General features: G+C 40.1%; 2 protein-coding genes and 1 long non-coding RNA gene across 9 annotated transcripts in view; 2 read left to right on the top strand and 1 right to left on the bottom strand.

Moving 5' to 3' along the window:
- Positions 1 to 6,008: 6,008 nt before the first annotated feature.
- On the top strand, positions 6,009 to 6,920 carry LOC118783872. The gene is made up of 4 exons (XR_005005200.1): positions 6,009 to 6,090; positions 6,200 to 6,298; positions 6,590 to 6,669; positions 6,769 to 6,920. It is a non-coding gene; the product is annotated as an uncharacterized LOC118783872 (long non-coding RNA).
- Positions 6,921 to 6,999: 79 nt separating this feature from the next.
- LOC118783871 (polyubiquitin-C) lies at positions 7,000 to 10,734 on the bottom strand. Its single transcript, XM_036537833.1, has 2 exons — positions 10,646 to 10,734; positions 7,000 to 8,790 (listed from the first exon to the last, which is right to left on the bottom strand). Exon 2 carries the CDS (start codon positions 8,780 to 8,782, stop codon positions 7,181 to 7,183), a length of 1,602 nt encoding a protein of 533 aa, XP_036393726.1. The 5' UTR covers positions 8,783 to 8,790; positions 10,646 to 10,734; the 3' UTR covers positions 7,000 to 7,180.
- Positions 10,735 to 18,454: 7,720 nt separating this feature from the next.
- The window catches only part of LOC118783614 (nuclear receptor corepressor 1-like), a 71,198-nt gene continuing 67,744 nt past the window's right edge, over positions 18,455 to 21,908 (top strand). For all 7 annotated transcript variants that reach the window (XM_036537563.1, XM_036537558.1, XM_036537559.1 and 4 more), the window contains exon 1: positions 18,455 to 18,582. The gene's annotated coding sequence lies outside the window, so the exon portion shown is untranslated. The remainder of the gene's footprint in view (positions 18,583 to 21,908) is intronic.

Raw genomic sequence — 21,908 nt, 5'->3', positions numbered from 1 at the left:
CCAAAATAGCTCAGTGGTTTTCTCTGAGCATACACTGAGCTCTCTGGCATGGGTTCAATACCAGTCATGTCATCAGTGACAATGTCTGATAGCCCACAGTGTTGGAACTGCCAGGGGTGGGGGTGGGTATGTCATGAAGGGATGCTCATTTTGCCCCTCTCAGTCACCTTGTGACTCATCCGATACCCGCAGGGTGGAGCAAATCGTTATCCAACTGACACTTATCTCACTGTGGTGCAGTGGGTGACTTGCCGTGTGAAAACAGTCCCAATATGTGTGTGAGGTATGTGAGTATCATGATGTGTTTTGTGTTCCGTGATCTAGTAACTTTGATGTATGGTAGTACGCTTTGCTTCCCTGAATAACATTATTCACACTCACCAGTCTGGGAGTGTTGTTAGCCTGGTCATGACACTGTTGCTCGTTCAGCTTGAATGGATACACTTCTGTTTTTTTGTGCCGGAAGTCACTCCTGATAAGAGCGTCTGTTTAATTACGGTAATGTAATGGGTGCGTCGCATGATTGGATTCACTACCCACCAGCACTCCTGCATGAATACACTGCAGCATAATGGATCCAATCGGCGATTCCAGAAACAGGGCTGCATAAAGGGGAAAACCATAAATAAATAAGCAAATAATGACCTCATGCAGAGGGACTTACATACCTTACATTTTTACATATCACCCACTTACATGGTTGGATATAAGAATTTTTGGCAGGTGTCACACAAGTCTCCAGACTGACCTGCGTGAGTCTGCAACCACATTTGGTGTTCTGAAAGTGCAGGTGTTTTCACTTCTTAAATGAAACATTGACAATTGTTCCCATTCCCAGAGCTTCTGTGTAGACATTCAAAATGGCAATGCATTTCCTGAGGTTAGCTGTTTGTTCAGAGACAATACTCCCTGTAGCTGTGTTGTTGGTGCCTACCACCACATCTCTGTCACACAGGCATGCACACGCACACACACACACACACACACACACACACACACACACACACATACACAACCACACACGCGCACAAACACAATGTACATTCACATCTATCGATTTGTTTATTTGTACAGTGGCTGTTAAACTGCTGAAAAAGGTCCTCTCCTACTACCACCGAATTCAGCGCCTTAAGACCACACTTCCCGAACCAGACTGCTTGCTGCTGGTGCCACTGGTCCAGGTGGCAGTAGCCAGGTCAACTCCCAGCACCTCTGTGGACTCAGTGTCCACTCAGCTGGTGGAGCAATACCTCTCCTTCAAGACCTCATGGTCTGTGGTAAGGAACTTAGACATGTCTGGGGTGGGTCTGTCATGGGTGTGATAGATGTCAGTAGGCCCTGGCTCACATGTACTGGTTTGGCATAGAGACCTTTATAGTATGTTACTTAATGCTACACGAAATGTAGCCGAGTGTGTGTGGGTCCATTTAAAACCACTTGACAGTAATTTGCTACCTTAATAACCTTTTGTATCTACATAGCCTCCTGTTAAGATGTTTGTGTTAATGTGCTTGATGAAACACTCTCTCATGCAAATTAATATTTATTGACAGTTTTTTTTTTTCCCCATCTTTAACATGAATGACAAATATCACATCATAGCTGATATTTCTTAATTACGTTTTCCATTTAGATTTGTGACAGATTCAGCCGTACAAAAGTATTTTGCACTGAGAGGCAAACTTGGTATAGACAGTGCACTAGGCCATCATGTGACCGCCACCGGTATGCATATGCACTATTGTCTTCTCTCACAGACGCCCACTGGAACTGAAAGTGACGTCTTTGCAGAAGTTGCCTTCATACTCGACCAAAAAGACAAAGAACTGACACGAGTGATCCAGCGGCTGCACTCACCAGGGGGTTGTACAACGATGTATAATTGATTGTACTGCGACTCACATTTTCCAATGAAGTAGGAACCATGTCATTTTGGGGTCTTTGGTCACGCTTAAAACGCGTGTGCGTACTTTTTCCCGTAGTTGGTGGCATGTAGGTCAAACCAAGAGCAATGCCAGGGACACTCATTTCTGACATCCCTTATTTAATTGAGCAACAAACAGATGTCATCTGCATTTTCAAACAAGTAGCATGTAAGTGTAGTTCAGCTATTATTATGCTGATCACAGGCAAACCCTGTGTTCAACAGCTTGCTAAACTAAGCTTGTTACACCGGACCAGGAAGGTCAAAAATCATCATTTGATGATTACATTTATCTGCCTGGAGGATGTGCTTATCCAGAGCACATTTAAGGGGCCCTGTTTTTATTGCTGGATATTTTACTGAAGTAATTCAGGCACATTACTCAAGGGCACAGCTGCAGAGCATTAGCTGAGAATCAAACTAGGTTTCAAGACCTCTTTGTTGTTGATGTAACAGCCAAGTACTGTATCTCTTATGCGCTGTACAGGTAGTCAGCTCCAAGAGTCCTTGCTCAGAGGTGTGAAGGAGATCCTGGAGCCGGTTGTTGAAGTCTTTTTTGTTGGTAAGGGGATAAAAGCGCACAGCCCAAACAGAAAAGCTCTGCTTTTGGGTTTCAAAACACAATGCCAAAATAGCCACAAGATGGATTTTTTCATTGTTTTCATAATTAATCCAAAATAATACTAAAAGATGCGCTGCCTTGAAAATCAAATATCAACCTGTAGGGGATTTTTTTGGTGCCTCTAGAGGAAATTACCAACTAGACAGTTTCCGTTTTAGCAATGCTAGACTTGGTGGTTAAAACCACAAAACAAGTGTCAACTGCTGTCTGGAAATGTTTTGAAAAAAAAAAGAAAAAAGAAACATAAAATGAACAATTTTATTATTATTTATTAATTAAAAAGAATAGTCATGTAAAGTCATGCTTTTGTAGCAAGTGTGAGAAAGAAAGACACTTTTCATCCATAATAACAGACTTTTTCTGACTTACTGCACGCATGGGTGTATGTTGGTGTGTACTATGCCAGCTTACTTGCATACGCAGGGAAGAACACAAATGAAGACAGGGAGGGAAAATCTCTGCATGTTCACTAAAAGCTCCCTTTTCACTTTCCGCTTTGCTAATTTAGTATCTTGACAGCAGCCTGGACTTATTCAGTGGGAAATGTTGCACAATGTGTATTTTCACCAAAAATGCATACACTACTCCTTTCTAGGGTATCTGAACATGCCTGCCTTGCTGTATGTTTGGGATCAGTACATCATCGGACTGGATAACCCCTTGTACAACTGCCTGCCTGCTTTCTGCCTTGCCTTCCTCCTGCTCCTAAGAGCTCACTTTCATCGCTGTGACACGGTGAGTTGTGTCGCATTGCCTATGTGTGTGTTTGCAGCAAACAAATGACAGATTTAGCTATGTTTTCAGAAGCACTCAAGTATATCGCCATCGTTTGGATACAGCCCAAATTCAAAGAGTAATGAAAACTGGGAAGCGATAAGGAGGGTACAAACTAACAATGGAGCAAGGGAACATTTTAATGTGTTCAGAAACGCTGTCCTTTTGACCAGTGAGGGAAAATGAAAAGGTGACCATTGATTTTCAATGAGGGAAAAAAAGAAGAATGGGATTGGACCCACCAAGCATACATAAATCGCCCAAGTAAAGACTGCATATTGCTGTGCACACAGTGTCCACCTATCCACTTCCATAGGGCTAATTTTCATATACTTACTGACTTCCAGAAGACATGACATATCAAATACTGCACATACACACAAACACACACACACACACATGCACGCACACACAGATATATAGCTAGCTAACTGAAAGGTAAGCTGATCCTTAATATTATTGTTGGCAGAGCTCTGATCTAACCAAGGTGGCAGGATGTCATGGGCCTACCTTATCAGTGCCCCAGCTACAAAGCGTCATCAGCAAATATTTCTATGAAGATCTTTTCGGTAGATTAACCCAAGACAAGGCAGAGAGTCTTCCTGTCCTGGATCCAACTCAAGGTCAGTTTCTCTCTGTTTTAAATGTGTCTGGTTAGTTTTGCTCAGTTTTACAAACTGTTTTGCTAAGAAGTCATCTGAACAAATACATGACTTATAATGATCTAAATTAGAGAAGACATCATTTAATATATCTGAAAAGTCTTTATTAGTGGATTTTAAATGCACTTAGCAGCCATAACTATTTGCTATATTGAATATATTTCATAATTTATTCACTAATACTTTTTGTTGAGCATTCATTTTTGAGAGCGTCATTGCACTAAAGTTCACTGTTTATAAAGTTCTTTTTAAATATAAAGTGTTTCATAAATACATAAAAGCTCTTAAAAGAACCTAATGAGTTGTCTGTGTCATCTGCATTCTGAACATTACATGACCACTTTAAAAATAGTGTACGCTTCCATTAATATCTTTATTTTTGATAGCTTTCTTCCCTCCATGGACTCATCTGTCAACCATAAAGTTGCCAATGAGAACAAAGCCTCAAGACAGGCGACATGCAAGGCAATACACAAATCTCAGTATCCATCACTTCAAGCAACACTGGGTGTAAGCCTCATTATAGATTGCCATCATCAATAACATGCTTTGCTGTCCCCTACTGGCAAAAGTTGTAAGTGCACCCTGGTGCTGAGACTGGATTTTCTTTGCTAATCTTGAATATGAGAAAATTTCTGGATTGTTATTCTGCATAATGTCTCTCCAGGGAAGTTCGGGAAGCCCAAAGGGCTGCTGACACTGAGAGAAAGATACAAGAAGCACAGCGCCAAAAGCTCATGGAAGAGGAAGAAATGAAGTTAATAAACAATCCCTGTTAAACATGATAGCATAACACTCCAACACTGGATTATGTCATAACTCATCACAACATAACTTTTCACCAATAATGTAATAAATCCAAATAACATTGCAAAAACTGAAAGTAAGAAGTGTAGTTATCCAGCAAGTAACACATTTTTATTAGATAATATAATAATTCTGATGAAATGATAACTTCCCTAAAAGTACTCCCACTTTAAATGTTAACTTGTCTTTTTAAATGATAAGAATTTGGAATTCTGTTTCATAAGAAAATTTCGGAAGACAGAGATTGTGTTTTCTCTAGTTATAAAATAGGAAAAATGGTGAAACACCAGCAACCTCTTAAAGTGCTTGTATGTTATTAAATTACATTGATGAAGAGTTATTATGATGAGTTACTACTTTATTTTCTGGCTGTTACATTATTAGCTACAACAGTGCTCTTAATAGGTTACTTTACAGTGCATCACCTGCAGTATGTCTCCTTTAATTAATTTTCTCAACTTAAACAATGAGATGGAATCAGATGCACTTAGTGTTTACATAAAATCCTCCCATTATGTTTGCTTATTGTTTTCCATGATTGCTTGTCATAAAAATGTGTTTGAAGGAGAGAGAAGGCAAGACTGCAGAGAGAACTGGAGGAGACAAAACTACTCAGCAGAGAGCAGAGGTTTCACCTGGAGGAGCAATTGGCTCAGGTATCCATCTCCAACGGGAAAACACATAAGCCTCTGTAACCACAGAGATTATTCATTCTAGCACCCAAGGTGACAATAAATTGTACCGTTTGAAATGCGAGCTGTTGGAAATTCATGCCTAGTGCAACTCGTAATTTTGCCTTTTGACATTGCTCATGTTCCAGGAACGACAGCGTCACTATGAACTTCAGAAGGCAGCTGAGGAGCAAATTGACCACCTTCAGGCAGAAATCAGAAAGATCCAAGAGCATAAACTGGTAAACCGCACAAATAACCCCAATTACCGTTACCAAGCTACTTTGTTTTCCCAGCAAGACCAAGTGAAGAGACAACTCTAAGTAAGGAAATACTTAATTCCAAAAAGACTAAATTTGAAATTTTGTTGTTGCAGCTCATTGCTGACACTGACACAGAAGGAAGGTATGATTCATTGTTTTGTCGTTCAATACTATTGGCTGCAACGAAAATGAGTACTTAGATTTAAGTTGTAGCTAATACTGTTAAATGCCAGGATTTAACCTGGGTAATGATGTCAGTAATTTTTCTCCCTAAGCTTTGGTACACCACCTCCATCAACTGAATCCCAGACAGTTTTTGCGGACAATAACCCCCTACCTGCTACACAGGACAGAACTTCACCAGCAGGTAGGACGTGATGTGTGGCGTTATTGAAACCTACATGTTTTACTTCAGCAGTCTGGTACGCACTTTTGCAATAACACAGTGGCATCACCCCTTTTGCCATTTTCTGAAGCCAATGAGCCTCAGCAGATGGACTTCGTTTCAGTTCGCCAAACTATAGAGGACGTTGCTGCAGACCTTCTTCGGCGGCTGATGCAGACAGCTGGTGCAAGTAAGAATGTTTTGTATGATTTACTGGGTTCAAGATGCGGGCCACTCCCCCCAAACACATTTTAAACAGTACTTTCCAATCAAACAAGCTGATCTGGCAGAGCTAAGCATGTATAAGAAGTCACCCCCTTTGGTCAAAAGATCTGGTGTAGTTCACCATACTAGGAAACACTGGGCTTTTCCCAATGATGAGCCTATATTTAGTAGTCTTTAATTGGACTATTCTGTGTAGAAAATGTAATGTCCTGCAAACTGTAATAAAATTTGTAAAACTACATCCTCTCTGTTCTAGTCATATATGGGCAACATGTGGACACAGGTGCAACACATACATACCAAGCCCCCTCTTCAGAGAAGCTGTAATGGAGGCAGGTAGGCAAAAAAAAAAAATACACTTCACCCTTTGGATTGTTCATGAATATTCTTGAAACTTCTGTGATTGTGTGCGTTTTAATAAAATTGCCTTCACAGTGATGTGCTTGGAAGATGCTTCAAATGGTGAGAACACCAATATTAGGAAGGAAGCCGTAAAAACCAGAGGGACCCATCAGAGATCAGCTGCTCAGTCAATTATCTCTTGATCATGAAACCTATTATCATTATTTGTAACAAGACCACTGCATTATTATGTAACAATATTGTCTTTGTAAGCTGTTAAAATGTAATAGAAAGGGAAAACTTTATAAAAAACAGATACACATCTGTATTTTAATAAATGAACTTTATTAACAATTTGCTTGATTGTGACCCTTTGAACACAATAACACTTAGTTTTAAATATTAAATGTATATTCTCAATACATAAACTTAAGTTAAAAAAAAAAAAAAAACAAGAACCCAAAACCATGCAACATATGCAACTGCTCAATAAGGGTCTAATTGGTTACACTCCTCCTCTGAGGCGCAACACCAGGTGAAGGGTGGACTCCTTCTGGATGTTGTAGTCAGACAGGGTGCGGCCATCTTCCAGCTGTTTGCCAGCAAAGATCAGCCTCTGCTGGTCAGGGGGAATGCCTTCTTTGTCCTGGATCTTGGCCTTGACGTTCTCAATGGTGTCGCTGGGCTCCACCTCCAGGGTGATGGTTTTACCGGTCAGAGTCTTCACGAAAATCTGCATGCCGCCCCTGAGGCGCAACACCAGGTGAAGGGTGGACTCTTTCTGGATGTTGTAGTCGGACAGGGTGCGGCCATCTTCCAGCTGTTTGCCAGCAAAGATCAGCCTCTGCTGGTCAGGGGGAATGCCTTCTTTGTCCTGGATCTTGGCCTTGACGTTCTCAATGGTGTCGCTGGGCTCCACCTCCAGGGTGATGGTCTTGCCAGTCAGGGTCTTCACGAAAATCTGCATGCCACCCCTGAGGCGCAACACCAGATGAAGGGTGGACTCCTTCTGGATGTTGTAGTCGGACAGGGTGCGGCCATCTTCCAGCTGTTTGCCAGCAAAGATCAGCCTCTGCTGGTCAGGGGGAATGCCTTCTTTGTCCTGGATCTTGGCCTTGACGTTCTCAATGGTGTCGCTGGGCTCCACCTCCAGGGTGATGGTCTTACCGGTCAGAGTCTTCACGAAAATCTGCATGCCGCCCCTGAGGCGCAACACCAGGTGAAGGGTGGACTCCTTCTGGATGTTGTAGTCGGACAGGGTGCGGCCATCTTCCAGCTGTTTGCCAGCAAAGATCAGCCTCTGCTGGTCAGGGGGAATGCCTTCTTTGTCCTGGATCTTGGCCTTGACGTTCTCAATGGTGTCGCTGGGCTCCACCTCCAGGGTGATGGTCTTACCGGTCAGAGTCTTCACGAAAATCTGCATGCCACCCCTGAGGCGCAACACCAGGTGAAGGGTGGACTCCTTCTGGATGTTGTAGTCGGACAGGGTGCGGCCATCTTCCAGCTGTTTGCCAGCAAAGATCAGCCTCTGCTGGTCAGGGGGAATGCCTTCTTTGTCCTGGATCTTGGCCTTGACGTTCTCAATGGTGTCGCTGGGCTCCACCTCCAGGGTGATGGTCTTACCGGTCAGAGTCTTCACGAAAATCTGCATGCCACCCCTGAGGCGCAACACCAGGTGAAGGGTGGACTCCTTCTGGATGTTGTAGTCGGACAGGGTGCGGCCATCTTCCAGCTGTTTGCCAGCAAAGATCAGCCTCTGCTGGTCAGGGGGAATGCCTTCTTTGTCCTGGATCTTGGCCTTGACGTTCTCAATGGTGTCGCTGGGCTCCACCTCCAGGGTGATGGTCTTACCGGTCAGAGTCTTCACGAAAATCTGCATGCCACCCCTGAGGCGCAACACCAGGTGAAGGGTGGACTCCTTCTGGATGTTGTAGTCGGACAGGGTGCGGCCATCTTCCAGCTGTTTGCCAGCAAAGATCAGCCTCTGCTGGTCAGGGGGAATGCCTTCTTTGTCCTGGATCTTGGCCTTGACGTTCTCAATGGTGTCGCTGGGCTCCACCTCCAGGGTGATGGTCTTACCGGTCAGGGTCTTCACGAAAATCTGCATCTTGCAATCTGTGGAAATGGAGAAAAGCAATTCATGTTAAGAAACGCTCTGTTTGGAGTTTCCATTGCTCTACCTCAAAACTGAAAACTATTTTAGCGGCACATAATAAATCAGGGGCTTATGATTGTAGCCTACTAAGAATACCCATTTTGCCTTATAAATTGATAATATTGCTACATGCAGTATCTACATATAGGCATATGCACAAAGGTCATGTAACAAAGCCACACTGTGCACCATTACATTATGGGGCTAAGTGTCAACAGTAGTTACTGTTTAATTTTAGAATGTAACCATAAGATTAGAATACTGATCAGAATGAATTCCAAGAGGTGGTCAGAATGATACTAAACTACTGGGCACGATTACTGTAGCAATACCATAATATAAATGACTCAATACAGTATGGCAATAATGGCATGCCCACTGTGTTAAGCACGACATGTCATCACAGAATGAGTTTCAAATATCATCATGTTGACGCTAAACAGATTGTATCATAGGATGACGTCACTCCAATACTTTCTTGATGGATGTCTCAGGCATTTACAAATATACGCGTGTAAACATACACATTCTCTACAGACAACTGCAGTACAGGACAATCAATTCATATCATTAAGCTCAGATCATCTATAATAATGCATGTTTAAATAATACCAGTCTTTTGCTGCCATACACCTGGGTTGCCGGCTTAACTTGTGTTATCAGTAGATCGAGGCTTTACATAGGAAAACAAAACCATTGTGACCTAAATGTTCAGTGAAAAGCTGTTGTCCAACTGTTTCCGGTTAAACACATAATAAAAACAGGCTGTTAAAGCAGGTCAATTTCAAAAGTAAGCCAAATGAGATGGAATTTTGCTCATTCTAGAAAGCAATACAAAAAGCCCCCACTACAAAATGTGAAACTCTACAAAAATTCCGGACAAGTCACCTTCACGATGCGTTTCTGCTTCATTCACAATATCAATAACAGCAACATCGGATTACATACTCATTCCAAACTAGCATTTACATTACACTGACATTTTCTACAGGATGGAATATTAAAAACCAAAAATAGGCAAAAAACTTCTAGATGTAAGCTGCTGTCTAAATTCTATGACGCACATGTCAATATGTAAAGAAATGCGGGGGTAGTAACCCATGGCAAAAAAAAACACGATAAATTATACGTTACGTTCACACTCACAACAGTAACAAGAAGCTTTCACGTCTTGACTTCAAGATCTCTCCTTAAAGCTACACCTCACTGTACCCACTGCGGCTTTGTGAAGGATTTTTTAGGACTAGAGCCAACGCCATCTTGCGTCAATGCGTTACAGGTTTTCTTCAGACCAGCAATGACTCAGCGTTAAACGAATCGCCCGCAGTATACGCAACGATTACTGTAAATTACAGGCAACTGAAGGTAATCTCAATGGTCCCTAAAACCAACGTCGTATTCTCCAAGATTTTATTTTGCCAACAGTTAGATAGCGGGGCTATCTAATGTTGGGTGGCGGTACCATTAGTTCTTCGAATAGCCAACGGTTTATTTTCCTCTTGACACTGTATTGTTTCAATCCTACGCTGCGTTAGCCCACGTTAGCAACGACTAAACTTTAATCTCTTAAATGATATTTGCCTCATATAATATAACCTGTAACCTTACGTCTGTGGAAAAGGGGCTGCAAGCTAACTAGCTGGGTAATTATGAAATAATAAATAATACTGAACGTTAGCTATCTGTGCTAGCTATCTACAGTCACGCGCTCCCATCAACAGCCACAGATCACAAATCTAACGGCGGCTAAACAGCAAAGGAACAAGCCGTATTTCAGTATGAGATAAGATGAGAAAATAAAATAAAATGACTTACCGCTTCTAAAGATTTTCGTTAATCGACTTGTCTTGTCTTTGTGCTTCGCTTCCTCTTCGTGCTCCTTGTCGGTGAATTCTACGCATCGCTATGCTCAGTTTCTATTTATGTAAACGAACACTGGTGACGTGTCATGACATCATGTCACAAGAACCTTCCGCGAGTAAAATAGTCCCACTTTTTAAACGTGGACCACTTTCATCGCCTTTCATTACATTGTTTCATTTTTAGATGTATTATATAGGATGAAGTTACACATTGATTAACATTGTCAAACGGTTGGGTGATTGATATTTTTCTGAAAAAGAACAAACCGCAAAAAAGAACAGTCCAGAATAAACAGGCAAGACTCCTCAGACGGCCCATTCAGATTGGGTAATTTGGACGTTTGTTTGGATTGGGTGGAGTGTTTTTCGCAGTTCGGTCAAGTTTCATAACAAGAATTCTAGAAAGGACTGGGTTACATACTGTAATTTTGAATATTATATACATCCAATCCATTAATAGTCCACAGTGCCTAGGAATTATTGTTAGTTAGTCTATCAGTTTAACTTTTGGCTCACCTGATTAAGTCCAGCATTTTACAAAAATGTTGTTATTGACCACAAAATATGTTTCTAGATCTTAACTTTCGATATTGTGGTTAAAAATTAAAACAAGGAATCAGTTTACCACCACCAACAGAATTATGGTGTTCACATTAGGAGTATTTTCAAGCACGGAAACATGATACAGGTAGTTTTGTTGAACAATTAGGCCAGGTTGTAGGTTGGTATAGAGAAGTCACTTTGTAACACATAACTTAGTGAGTTTATTGTCATATAGGAATACTGCTTTCTGCATAAGCATTCAAAACACCTTAAAACCCAATGACAGGTGTTTTCATAAATGGGCTTCCATTTATCATACTTAAAACAGAAGGTCAGAGCTGAGAAAATGAAAGCATTGTCACATGCCTTAGTCACTTACACACCCACATTTCTTTGCACGGTCGTCATTCCAATGAAAAAATAATAAAAAAAAAAAAACGTTTTGATTTAGTTATATTATTTTTGTGATGTCTGTTGATTTCATTCAGCTCAGGTGTGTTGCGCTGTATTCTTCAAAAATTAGGCTTGAGGGGTTTTAGGTCTTGCATTTTCCCGAGTAACTGAACTTCATGTTTCACATCTTATTAAATGGCCAACAGAGAGTCCTCTGGCCAAAGAGTTCAGTTGAATTGTTTGGAACTTTTTAACTAATATGTTTAAAATGTGGGTCAAGAGTTTTGTGGTCTTGTTGTTTGTATTTTATATGGGTCAGTTGTTCCTCATTACTGGAATGTGACCCCAAGGATGAGGTACTGTAACAGAGACAACACAATGTCAAAGTTAATAACTATGACGATATAAACTAGATTCACATTCAAATTGTTTGTAGTTAATTTAATGAATCCACTTTACTTTAACCTAAAAGCTAAATTTCCACATTTGTACACATTCAGCAGCTTATAACAAAGTGGCTAACAAGTCAAGCTAGGAGTGTTACCATTAACTAGATCATAAAAGCATATACTATATTAATCTTATGAAAGCGTTCTTGTTTTAACCATCGGTAAACAGGCAGGCTATACAGTTGTTTATAGTCCTGCATTACTGCACGTCTGTGTTGTTTTGAATGTGAAAGTGCTGGGGCATGTTACAACATGTCTCTGAAGGAGTCCTCTAAATGACGGGGATTTTAATCGCTTGAGAAAGTAGTGCAGGTGACAGCACATGTATTATGTATCTACGTGTTTAAATAGGTTGGGATTAAGCGTAATGTAAAAGGAAACCAGTTGGCACAGATGCGTGACATAACACAAGCCTAAACACCATCATGACCCCATTAAATCTGCAAGAGAACGACAAGATACCGAAAGTGCCAAATTCTGAAGACACCCACTGAGAAGGTCAGGTTTGGGGGTTAACCAAAGGATTTGTTTAGCATAGATATACATAGAACATTGTTGTCTCTGAGATTTGTTGGCACTACACCAGGGGTGTGAACCTGAACCCATTTGGACATATGTGGCATTGAAGAGTTTCAAATGTAACACTTTGAAAAGGATGAACAGAAAGAGATGGACAAATTAACATGCAAATTGTATCAATGTAGCAATAATATTATATTTTTAGTTATTATTCAGTCACAGTAAGATTAAGGTGATTATGTTCTGAGGCTGGAAATGGTGAACTGGACTCTTGTTGAAATATACAATATCTCAGTGTTAGAAATAGGAACAGACCCAAAAACACTTGAAAAGACTGGTGTGATGGAAAGCTCTAGTTTGCATTACTATGTCAAAAACTAATCTCGTAGATTCTACACTTTCCAGAACAACACTAAACTAGATCAATACATAACTCATCCCATACTGTTATTGAATACAAAGTGAACACAAATGAACTAAGCAGCAGATGGCGCTGTAATTATTTCTTTAACTTTTCCTCATACTATGATGAAGTATTGAAACTTTTAGGCCCTGTGATGAAATATTTTTTCAATGGTAGAACATAGTCCTTTGAAAGAATTGCAGAGATAATTCAGCTTAACAGCACTCTGATTTCTACACTGTAAGGAATTTGTGAGGAAATTATTTTTTTAATGGGAACTACCTTTGTTTGCAGTTTCTCTGTGTGTTATTATGAGAATCTACATAAAGAATAATCTTAGGGACACTTGAGAGAGATTGTAAAGGGTTTCACAATTCACTTTGAATAAGAATTGTGGAAAGTAATTTATAATGGTGCGTAATACTGGACATTGAATTAAAGACTTTTAAAGGTGGAAACAAACTTTGTTTACATCATTTTGTACAGCTAGACATACATCCATTTTTCAGTCCTTGTTTAATCAGTAGTATATCTGAATATCTGTGTGTGTGTGTGTGTGTGTGTGTGCACATATTATGAAGATGACTGTCTCTGTGTGAGGTTTGTGCCACATGTATACATGTGGCACTCATAATCATATTATAGACCTCAGTTCTCAAGCTTTTATGGAACACAACCATAAAAACAGAATAATTCACCATTGGTTTTATAATTTATAAGCATGCTTAAACATGAACAGGCTTCAAAGTTGAAGAAATTTTACAACTCTGATATTGGGGAACAATGGCCAAAGTGTATTGATCCCAACATGTTTTTATGATTAACTGGCACATGTGTAGACTCCAAGTGGAGTGGTGCAAAACGAGCAAGAATTTTATAGATAAAACGAAATGCTGTTAGTCTTGGTGCTCCTGGGAATCTCTTCAGTGAATCCCTGGCTGGAGTCAATGGAGGGGCGGGCTGAAGAAGATGGAAATGGATCCTGTTTGTGGAAAGTGTCCATGTTCAAAAGCCATAAATAACCACATGCTTGCATATGGTCTTGCCAGCTGAAATTAGTTTCTAAAATATAAAATATCTGTTTTTCTGGTGCTTGGTCCAAGTGGGAGAGAGGTTACCATTTTAGACTTCCAAAAGGGGTGGAAATGAAAAAAAAAACTGAAAGAGCAGATGGCTAAAAACTTCTAAACCTAAAAGCTGAAGTTGCTGGAGAACTGGAGTGGACTTTTTATTCAAGTGAAGCAAAGAATAGGGATGCTTTACAAATTGAAATCATAGAATTAGTAAGTAATATAAAAAAAAAAATCATTAAAGTCATTTCACAGACACAGCAATGCAAGGGTCAGCCTAAAGGAAATGGCACCCAGGCAATCAAGCAAGACAGAAAGAAAAAAAAAAAATAGACCCAGTCCTCCAAAACATACCCTTCACTCCACTTCAGATTGTCTCGTGACTCATTTGCCCGTGGCTTTGGTGCCTCTTAAACTTTACAGCAAATCTATACTACTACAGCAACAACAACAGCAACTACTGCTACTACTACTACTACTAATAATAATGATAAGTATTTGTTTAGTGCTTTTCATCCTGAGTGCATGAGGCATTTTCCAACAGAACGTAATGGATAGATGTAAAAACCACAGCATGTTACAATCAGGGTATTACATACAGTATGATTATACAGATGTATAAAAAGCAGATAAAAAAATCCCACTAAAGATAAAAAAGCAAACAAAAAACGCCACTAAAATATAAACATGCTGAAAATAATAAACGCAAAAAATTAAGCAGGAATAAAAATACAATTATTGTATGTTGCAAAGGCATGAGAAGAACTAGAAGCTGCAAGCAGTTTTAAAGGGACCATGTGCTATAAAGAATTCCACACCATGTAATCTTTGGCTGCCATATTTGATCACACACAATTGCCTCTAGGTCTGTAAAATATTAACACATTTCATAGCTGTAGCTCAAACAGTATATATTTCAAAGTAATCTGAAAAGGCTAGAATTTAATTGTCTCAGGGCCATTTTGTTGAAGGTGAGAGTTTTGGGAGGCTTGAACAAATTTATTCAAACAATAAACAAAGATGCTTGATTATTAATGCTCAGATGAGTCCTGGAAGTTGTTCAGGAGAAAATGGATGGTATCTTGCATGACACAGATAACAGCCACAGAAATGGTTGAATCTCAGTGGTCTGTGGAAGGCATGTTTCTGAACATGATAGCTGTGTTACTTAAATGCGTGAGAAAATATGGGTGTACCACAGCTGACACTGATAACATTAACTGTTGTAATGTCAGAATATTTGCACGGCCACTCAATCCCTTCCATCAAAGGTCAGGACCTATAGAAAATTGTTTCTGGAGATGCACGAAACAGGTACAAACAGTGGAAGCAGTGTTTTTTCACAGACTGGGTAGACACGGAGCGAACGAGACACGTTTTCACAGAACGTGCTCCCTTGGCTCTTGTGGTTTTGTCTGGCAGAACATTGAAAAAGGGGCCCGTAAGAGCAACTGTTCCAAAACAACGAAAACAATGAGTGAGAGAGAGAGTTACAGAGAGACGGCAAAAGAGAGAGAGAGAGACAGAGAAACAGAAGGAGACGGCAAACAATAATGCATTGCACAGGCTGCCAGTTATAAAAGCTGCAGGATAGCGGTTAAACTCGCATGGGCCTTGGCAGGCCACTGTGTAATCTCACATGCAGAGTGCGCCAGCTTTTCAAGAACCACAAGAACGTCCAAATTCGGCCACTGAGGATGTCCAATCAAAGGCCCTCTTGTCTGTTTTTTCTTATACTTTGTGCCTGAATAAATAACTGGCAAATGCATGCTCTATGGAAAAAAAAAATCAGTATTAAATTCAAAATTCATTCCGCTACCAATAACACTTCTTTGCATTAACTATTTTACATTTTACACGTGAGAAAGATCCGTAAAGTTGTATTGGATAAAGGTATGCGGGCAAAAAAAAAAAAAAACAACTTTCACTGATGATAAGGATAATTACAAATGCTTTTAGAAAAGAGGAAGTACAACAATAAATCTTAAAACTCAACATAGTCTTGTCTGGAATCCCCCTTTTACAATTTAGTGGGTGAAGTCATTTAAAAAGACCTCCCTGCTAGGATGTGAAACAAAAAACAGAAGCCATTCACCGCCTAAATCATATAATTAAGGCATTTAATACATGACATCAGTGTGAGAAAAATGCTGGTGTCCCTCTCAAAATGCGTTTCTCGCTAATAACCACCTAGAAGAAGAACCTCAGTGAAGGACAATATTTAAAACATAATTTAAATATACATTTTATTCTTTGGGAATTCTAAGGTGAAAAACATACCTCTGTCCTTACAGGTCGGAAGAGTGTTGAGAGCACAAAGGGAATGAATGTTCTCCATTCTCTGTGAAAACAGGGTTTTTAGTGGTTTGCATTGTTTTTTTTTTTTTAAATTTATACAGAACCACAGAGATCAGCCACAGCAAACTTGAATGTTATCCACTCCACCTTTTGCACTGACACACGACAGCAGACTGTACCACTGTTGTGTAAACATTGTGTGGCATACCTCAAAAAAAAAAAAAAGAATCTTTTGCCTCAGACCCAGTGTATTCATGCTTGGACCTGTGTATGCAAAACCATCATTATAAATTTGTCATATTTCAATTGGAAGTTGTTGGACCAGTTCTAGGACCACACCACCCCAAGGCATCATTATAACCTGCTGTACATGAAGATGACTTGTTGTTGTCACTTCTGACCTGCACCCTGATATCAGAAATAAAAGGCAAGTGAAAGTAGGACATTGAGAGATCTGTGTGCAGCTCTAACACATTTGTAAGTTTTTCTGTTTCATTTGCTGTTTAACTCTGATTGACCTTTAAGTCACCCCTAGCTGCTTATTGACTTCTTTCTGCATACACGTGCATGTATTTTGTAACAGCAACCATGAAAACCCTGACGCTTTATTAGAGGGGTGTAGAGAAACGTGTACGGACATGACTGTACAGAAAACATAGCCACCTTGCTGCCACGTTTTCATTACGTTTTGGTGGTTAAATTTATATCACTGATAACCTGTAGAAACAGATGCAGCACTCAGCATTCTTCATACTCCTCTTTGGACCCCTGCAGACACAGGTCTGATGAGAATCAGATCACGATTTGAAAACGTCCAGAGCTTCAGTATTTGTTCTTAAACATTAATCAAAGTATTATTCAAAACATGTACAAGGTAAACAATATAAGTCACTCCGAGCTAGAAAATTAACATCAGTCTTCAAAAGCGTTGCCATTGAATCTTTCCTTTGCAGCAGGGCATGGTAAGTTTATTACTTCACATACCAGACTAACTCAGCCCACATATCTGATTGTGCTACCGAATGTATGCGCCGGTCTCATCACTGAAGCCAAATCAGATCCACATGTCTGATCCGATAACACTGGAATGCCACCTCTCTTTCAGATCATAGATTATACTATACTTTGCTCGCTTCTTTGCCAATAAACACAAAATGCAAAATTAGTTTTTTTTTATGACAATAGTTTTTGTACAGTCTGCCACAATACATTCAGGCATTCTAGACTGCTGTTTCTCATGGACCTTTTTAAATCAACTTTGATGCATAAAAATAAATACCTTTAGTAACTCTAATCATAACTTAACAGATCTGCTGAAAAAGGAGAACCTGTATATGTTTGTGTCTGGGAATGATGCTGCTTAAACAGGAAATTATGAATTCTACATAATGAGTACTTTTCAGGGAAAGGAAAATGTTCTTCAGGAAAGGGAAATTATAATTTAATTATACAGTTGTAAGAGGTCCGAGTATACATCCATTAGACATAGAGCCCCTATCTAACTCTTTACAGTGTATTGATTTTTTTTTTTTTTTTGGAAGTGTTTGCTGATAATTGCTATGGACTTTTTATTTGTTTTGTCATTTTACCCAGATAACACTTTTACTTCGCTATGGAAAATAATATAGCTATAGCGCCACTGCCTGACGGCCACTATCTCATTATCATTATTATTATTATTATTTACGTTTCTAGTGTCCAAATAACATATTTTCCTACCATGGAACGTTCTTCTTAAACCATGAAACACCCGGTTGTATTTTGCTTGCGCACCCACGTTTTTTGACTACTTTTGCCGGGAGTTAACAATCTCGTATTAACCATCGCCACTGCTATGGGAAGCATTTATTGTTACACCGTTATGTCCTATTTGATGTATAAAATAAAATGTCCGCGTGTGTGCTCTTTTTTCATCGGTTTTACCCAGTACTTTCAAACATTTTGGTTTCGAACAATTAAAACGACACAATATCTTTCTAAAAAGTGCCAAGGAACAGCTGAATTAGTAATTGAAGTGGTCGTAAAACCATACACAATTTTCTGCAATGACCTACAGAACGGACAGTAACGCTGCGGCTCATGTTGCAGCCAGGCGCTCGAACAGGAGTAGTCATTTACACACATATTCCTGGTTAATTGTAACAATGAAACAAGCCTGGAACTAGTTTTATTGTAGGTAGATTTGTATTTAGCTAGATAGGTGTACTAAAATGAGGTAAGTGTCTGTTTTCTGTCTTTGCCATGAATAAGGAATATACTGAAGGAAAAACAGCCCGCTGCAAACGTTGACACTGCCGGGGCTGAGCAAGATGGCGGTGGGGTTGTGCAAAGATAGTCTCGCTAACGTTTAGCTGGGGTACAGAAAGAGAAATATCAGAGACAAGAAATCTGGCTATAACGTGCTACATAACATAATTGATAACGGCATAACATAGTGCGATATCGTAATGTTATGGGGCGAGGCACACATATCTTGATTCATCCCCGGACCGGATTAGGGAAGAATGCCAAAAGTTTTCTCTGCTGTTTGGCAGCACATGAAAGTGCTCGGCATAGTCTTTAGTGATCGATGCCTTTTTTCACTACCCTTGATGATGCCACTTAGCTAGTTAAGAAGAGTTTTAGCCCATATTTTCTGTCTACATTGCTTTAGGTGAAAAATGAAAATATGCCAGATAGTTGGTGGGTACTGAAAAAAGTATCGCTAGCTAGCTATTCCAGTGCTGGATTAATTTTGGTCGTTTACTAAAACGTGGAATCTTGCTAACCATTTAGTTAGTTGCATTGGCAGTTAACCAGTTGGTTTAAATTAGATAGAATGACTGTTGGGCATCATTTTGCTGTAGACGGACGTAATTGGTCTAACTATATGTCACCTTGTATAACTTCCTATTAGTGTCACATAGCTAGCTAGTTAGGTAGTTTAGATGGACAAAGATCTTAAATCCAGCTGCCAGACGGCTGAAATTCAGTTAATAGACTAGCTGTTAGTAGACAAATCCGACTTTATCTGGGTAACATGTAGAGATGGGAATACAGATGGTGTGAATCTTAGCAAAAACACAAGTTAAAGAGCAAATGCAGCGATATTAAAACTAGTTCACATTTCACTTAGCACGGTATGTACTGCAGAAAAAAAGTAAGCGGCCTTTTCTGTAAGTTGCTGTTCAGTTTTACACTACTCTATGCATTGTGGGGACGTCTCACAAGAATTGTCACCAATTGCACTTTGTGTAGGTGCGCGGGTGCAGCTGTATAGTGGCGATATTAGGCTAGTTAACTAGACTAGCGCTGTTGTTTGTCGTTCGTGTTTTGGTCAGTTCGGAGATAGTCTTTAAAAGTGAACCTTCTCACTTTGACTTGTATGACTGAGTGATCTCCACCGTTAAGTGTTTGTCGCTTGGTCAGTTTGAGTGTCTCTTGAGTGGTTTTTTTTTTGGACTCCCTGTCGTTTGGTAAAATCACCAAGGAGTGTGAACTAACCACAGAAAGAATGAGAATCAGGCTCTTACCTCTTTTTATGGGGTCTATAGAATATTAATCAACATGAATATAAACGACAGACATATTATACAAGTTTTGGCAAGTAGAAAATATGAAAAAACTCGTGGAAGGAGCAGTAGCTTGCAACAAAAAGCAAAATAATCCTCTACAGAGCAAAAATGTCTCTTTGTAAAGAGGAGAATTAAATGGAACATGAATGTCAGAGCTTCCTTTTTCTGGCTTACACCTACAGCCTAGCAGGCATACAGCTGTGCATTACAACAGGAATTAGACAGTGCTTGCAGGAGTTGGGCTTGTGTCTGGCTGGAATGCTCCATCCCTTTGGTCTGCCCAGGTAGTTTGCAGGTGCATTGCTACACTGTAGAAAGGTCTGAACCTATGAAAGATGTCGTAATTAGGCTCAGTCGCAGTGCAGTCGCAAATGTGGTTTCTCCATCGTCCTGCCATTAAAACTGGTTGATACTTCTCGCTCATTCTCTGCCTCCATGCCTGGCATGTCTTGTCACATGGCCGACACCACATGAGCTGTGTCCTCATATGTGAACATGAGTATAGTTACCTCTGTGGGTTTGGCTTTGATGGAAACTAAATGCCGATCCCCTCCATACTGCTCCATATTGCCAAACAGTGTGGACTTCTGTCAGAGGCAGTTATTTGGCACTTTGAACATCAGTCCTTGAAACATCACCCATACGCTCTGGTATGACTGTTTGCTACTTTATATTTACATTGACATGACAGCTATAATCGGACAGTCATTGTACAACATATGATGCGTAGCCAAAAGCATATGCAGCAGGATTTAATGATGCGGTTGAAATTTCACAAAGATCATGTCTCACAAAACGTATGTCTTGATTGAGGGCCACATAATACCACTGTAAGTTGTTCAGCTCAAACAGTACCCCTCCTCAGCATATGATAAATAAAAATGAGGTGTGTGTGTGACTGAATTTAGAGACATGCAACCAAACACTTTCACAGTGACCAAAACGTGCTCGCCCTCAAACAAACAATTTCACAAGCAGCTGGCTAGCTATTTTGGAGTACATGTTGCTAAACACTTTTTTTTTTTGCCCCTGATAGATTACAGTTTCTAAAATTAGCGCATGTTGTGCAAGTCTTCTGTCTGGTTCATTGACTGCTTGTCACCAGTTCACAGGAGTGTGTATACTCAAGGGACCCCATGCTGTGTTTCACTGCCATATTGTTTACGTCCTACATTTTCTAGAATGGCAGGCCGACATTCAGTTGTAAATTTTGCTTTGAGTAAAAGTATACCGGACTAGCACATTATTATAGCGGCAGTGTAGCATAGTGGTAAGGAGCAGGGCTTGTAACCAAAAAATTGTTGATTTGTTTCCCTGCTGGGGCACTGCTGCTGTACCCCTGGGCAAGGTACTTAACCCAGAATTGCCTCAGTAAATATCCCATCTGAATAAATGGGTTAATAAACAGTAAGTGATTAATGGGTAAAAACTGTAACCTGTATAAGTCGCTCTGGATAAGAACGTCTGTTAAATGATAATAATGTGATGTAATTACATGGCAATAGCCTTTTCTGTCAGGAACATTCAAATATATGAATTGTAACACAACCTCCAGCCCTCCAAATTGAAAATGCAGGATGACTGTTAATTCCACTCCGCGCCAAACAGAAAGGCCAGGAAGGCCGTAACAGCTTGGCACCACACAGGGTGACTTGTATATCTGGGCGTGATGGTCCCACCACACCCTTTCTCAAAGAGGCCAGCGCAGTCCAGAATAAACATTACCATGAGGTTGTTGGCCTGCACTGATTGGAGCAGCCATTTGGCCGGGTGCTGCCCTTTTCACTGAAGACGAAGTGTACAAAATACGTGTGCACAGAAATATATGGTTTATTCCTGGTGCAAACATTATGTCTGCAAACATAGATGTGAAATGGAAAAATCAGCTACATTACTACGGTTAGCTCACGTATTGCCCCAACTTGTTTCAGTTTGCAACTTTGTTACTCTCCACTTACTCTCCACTTACTCTCTGTTTTTTTTTTCA

Source organism: Megalops cyprinoides, chromosome 9, assembly GCF_013368585.1.
Source record: "Megalops cyprinoides isolate fMegCyp1 chromosome 9, fMegCyp1.pri, whole genome shotgun sequence".
Taxonomy (NCBI): domain Eukaryota; kingdom Metazoa; phylum Chordata; class Actinopteri; order Elopiformes; family Megalopidae; genus Megalops; species Megalops cyprinoides.
The sequence above is the reverse complement of the archived record's forward strand: the minus strand, read 5'-3'. Positions and strand labels throughout refer to the sequence as shown.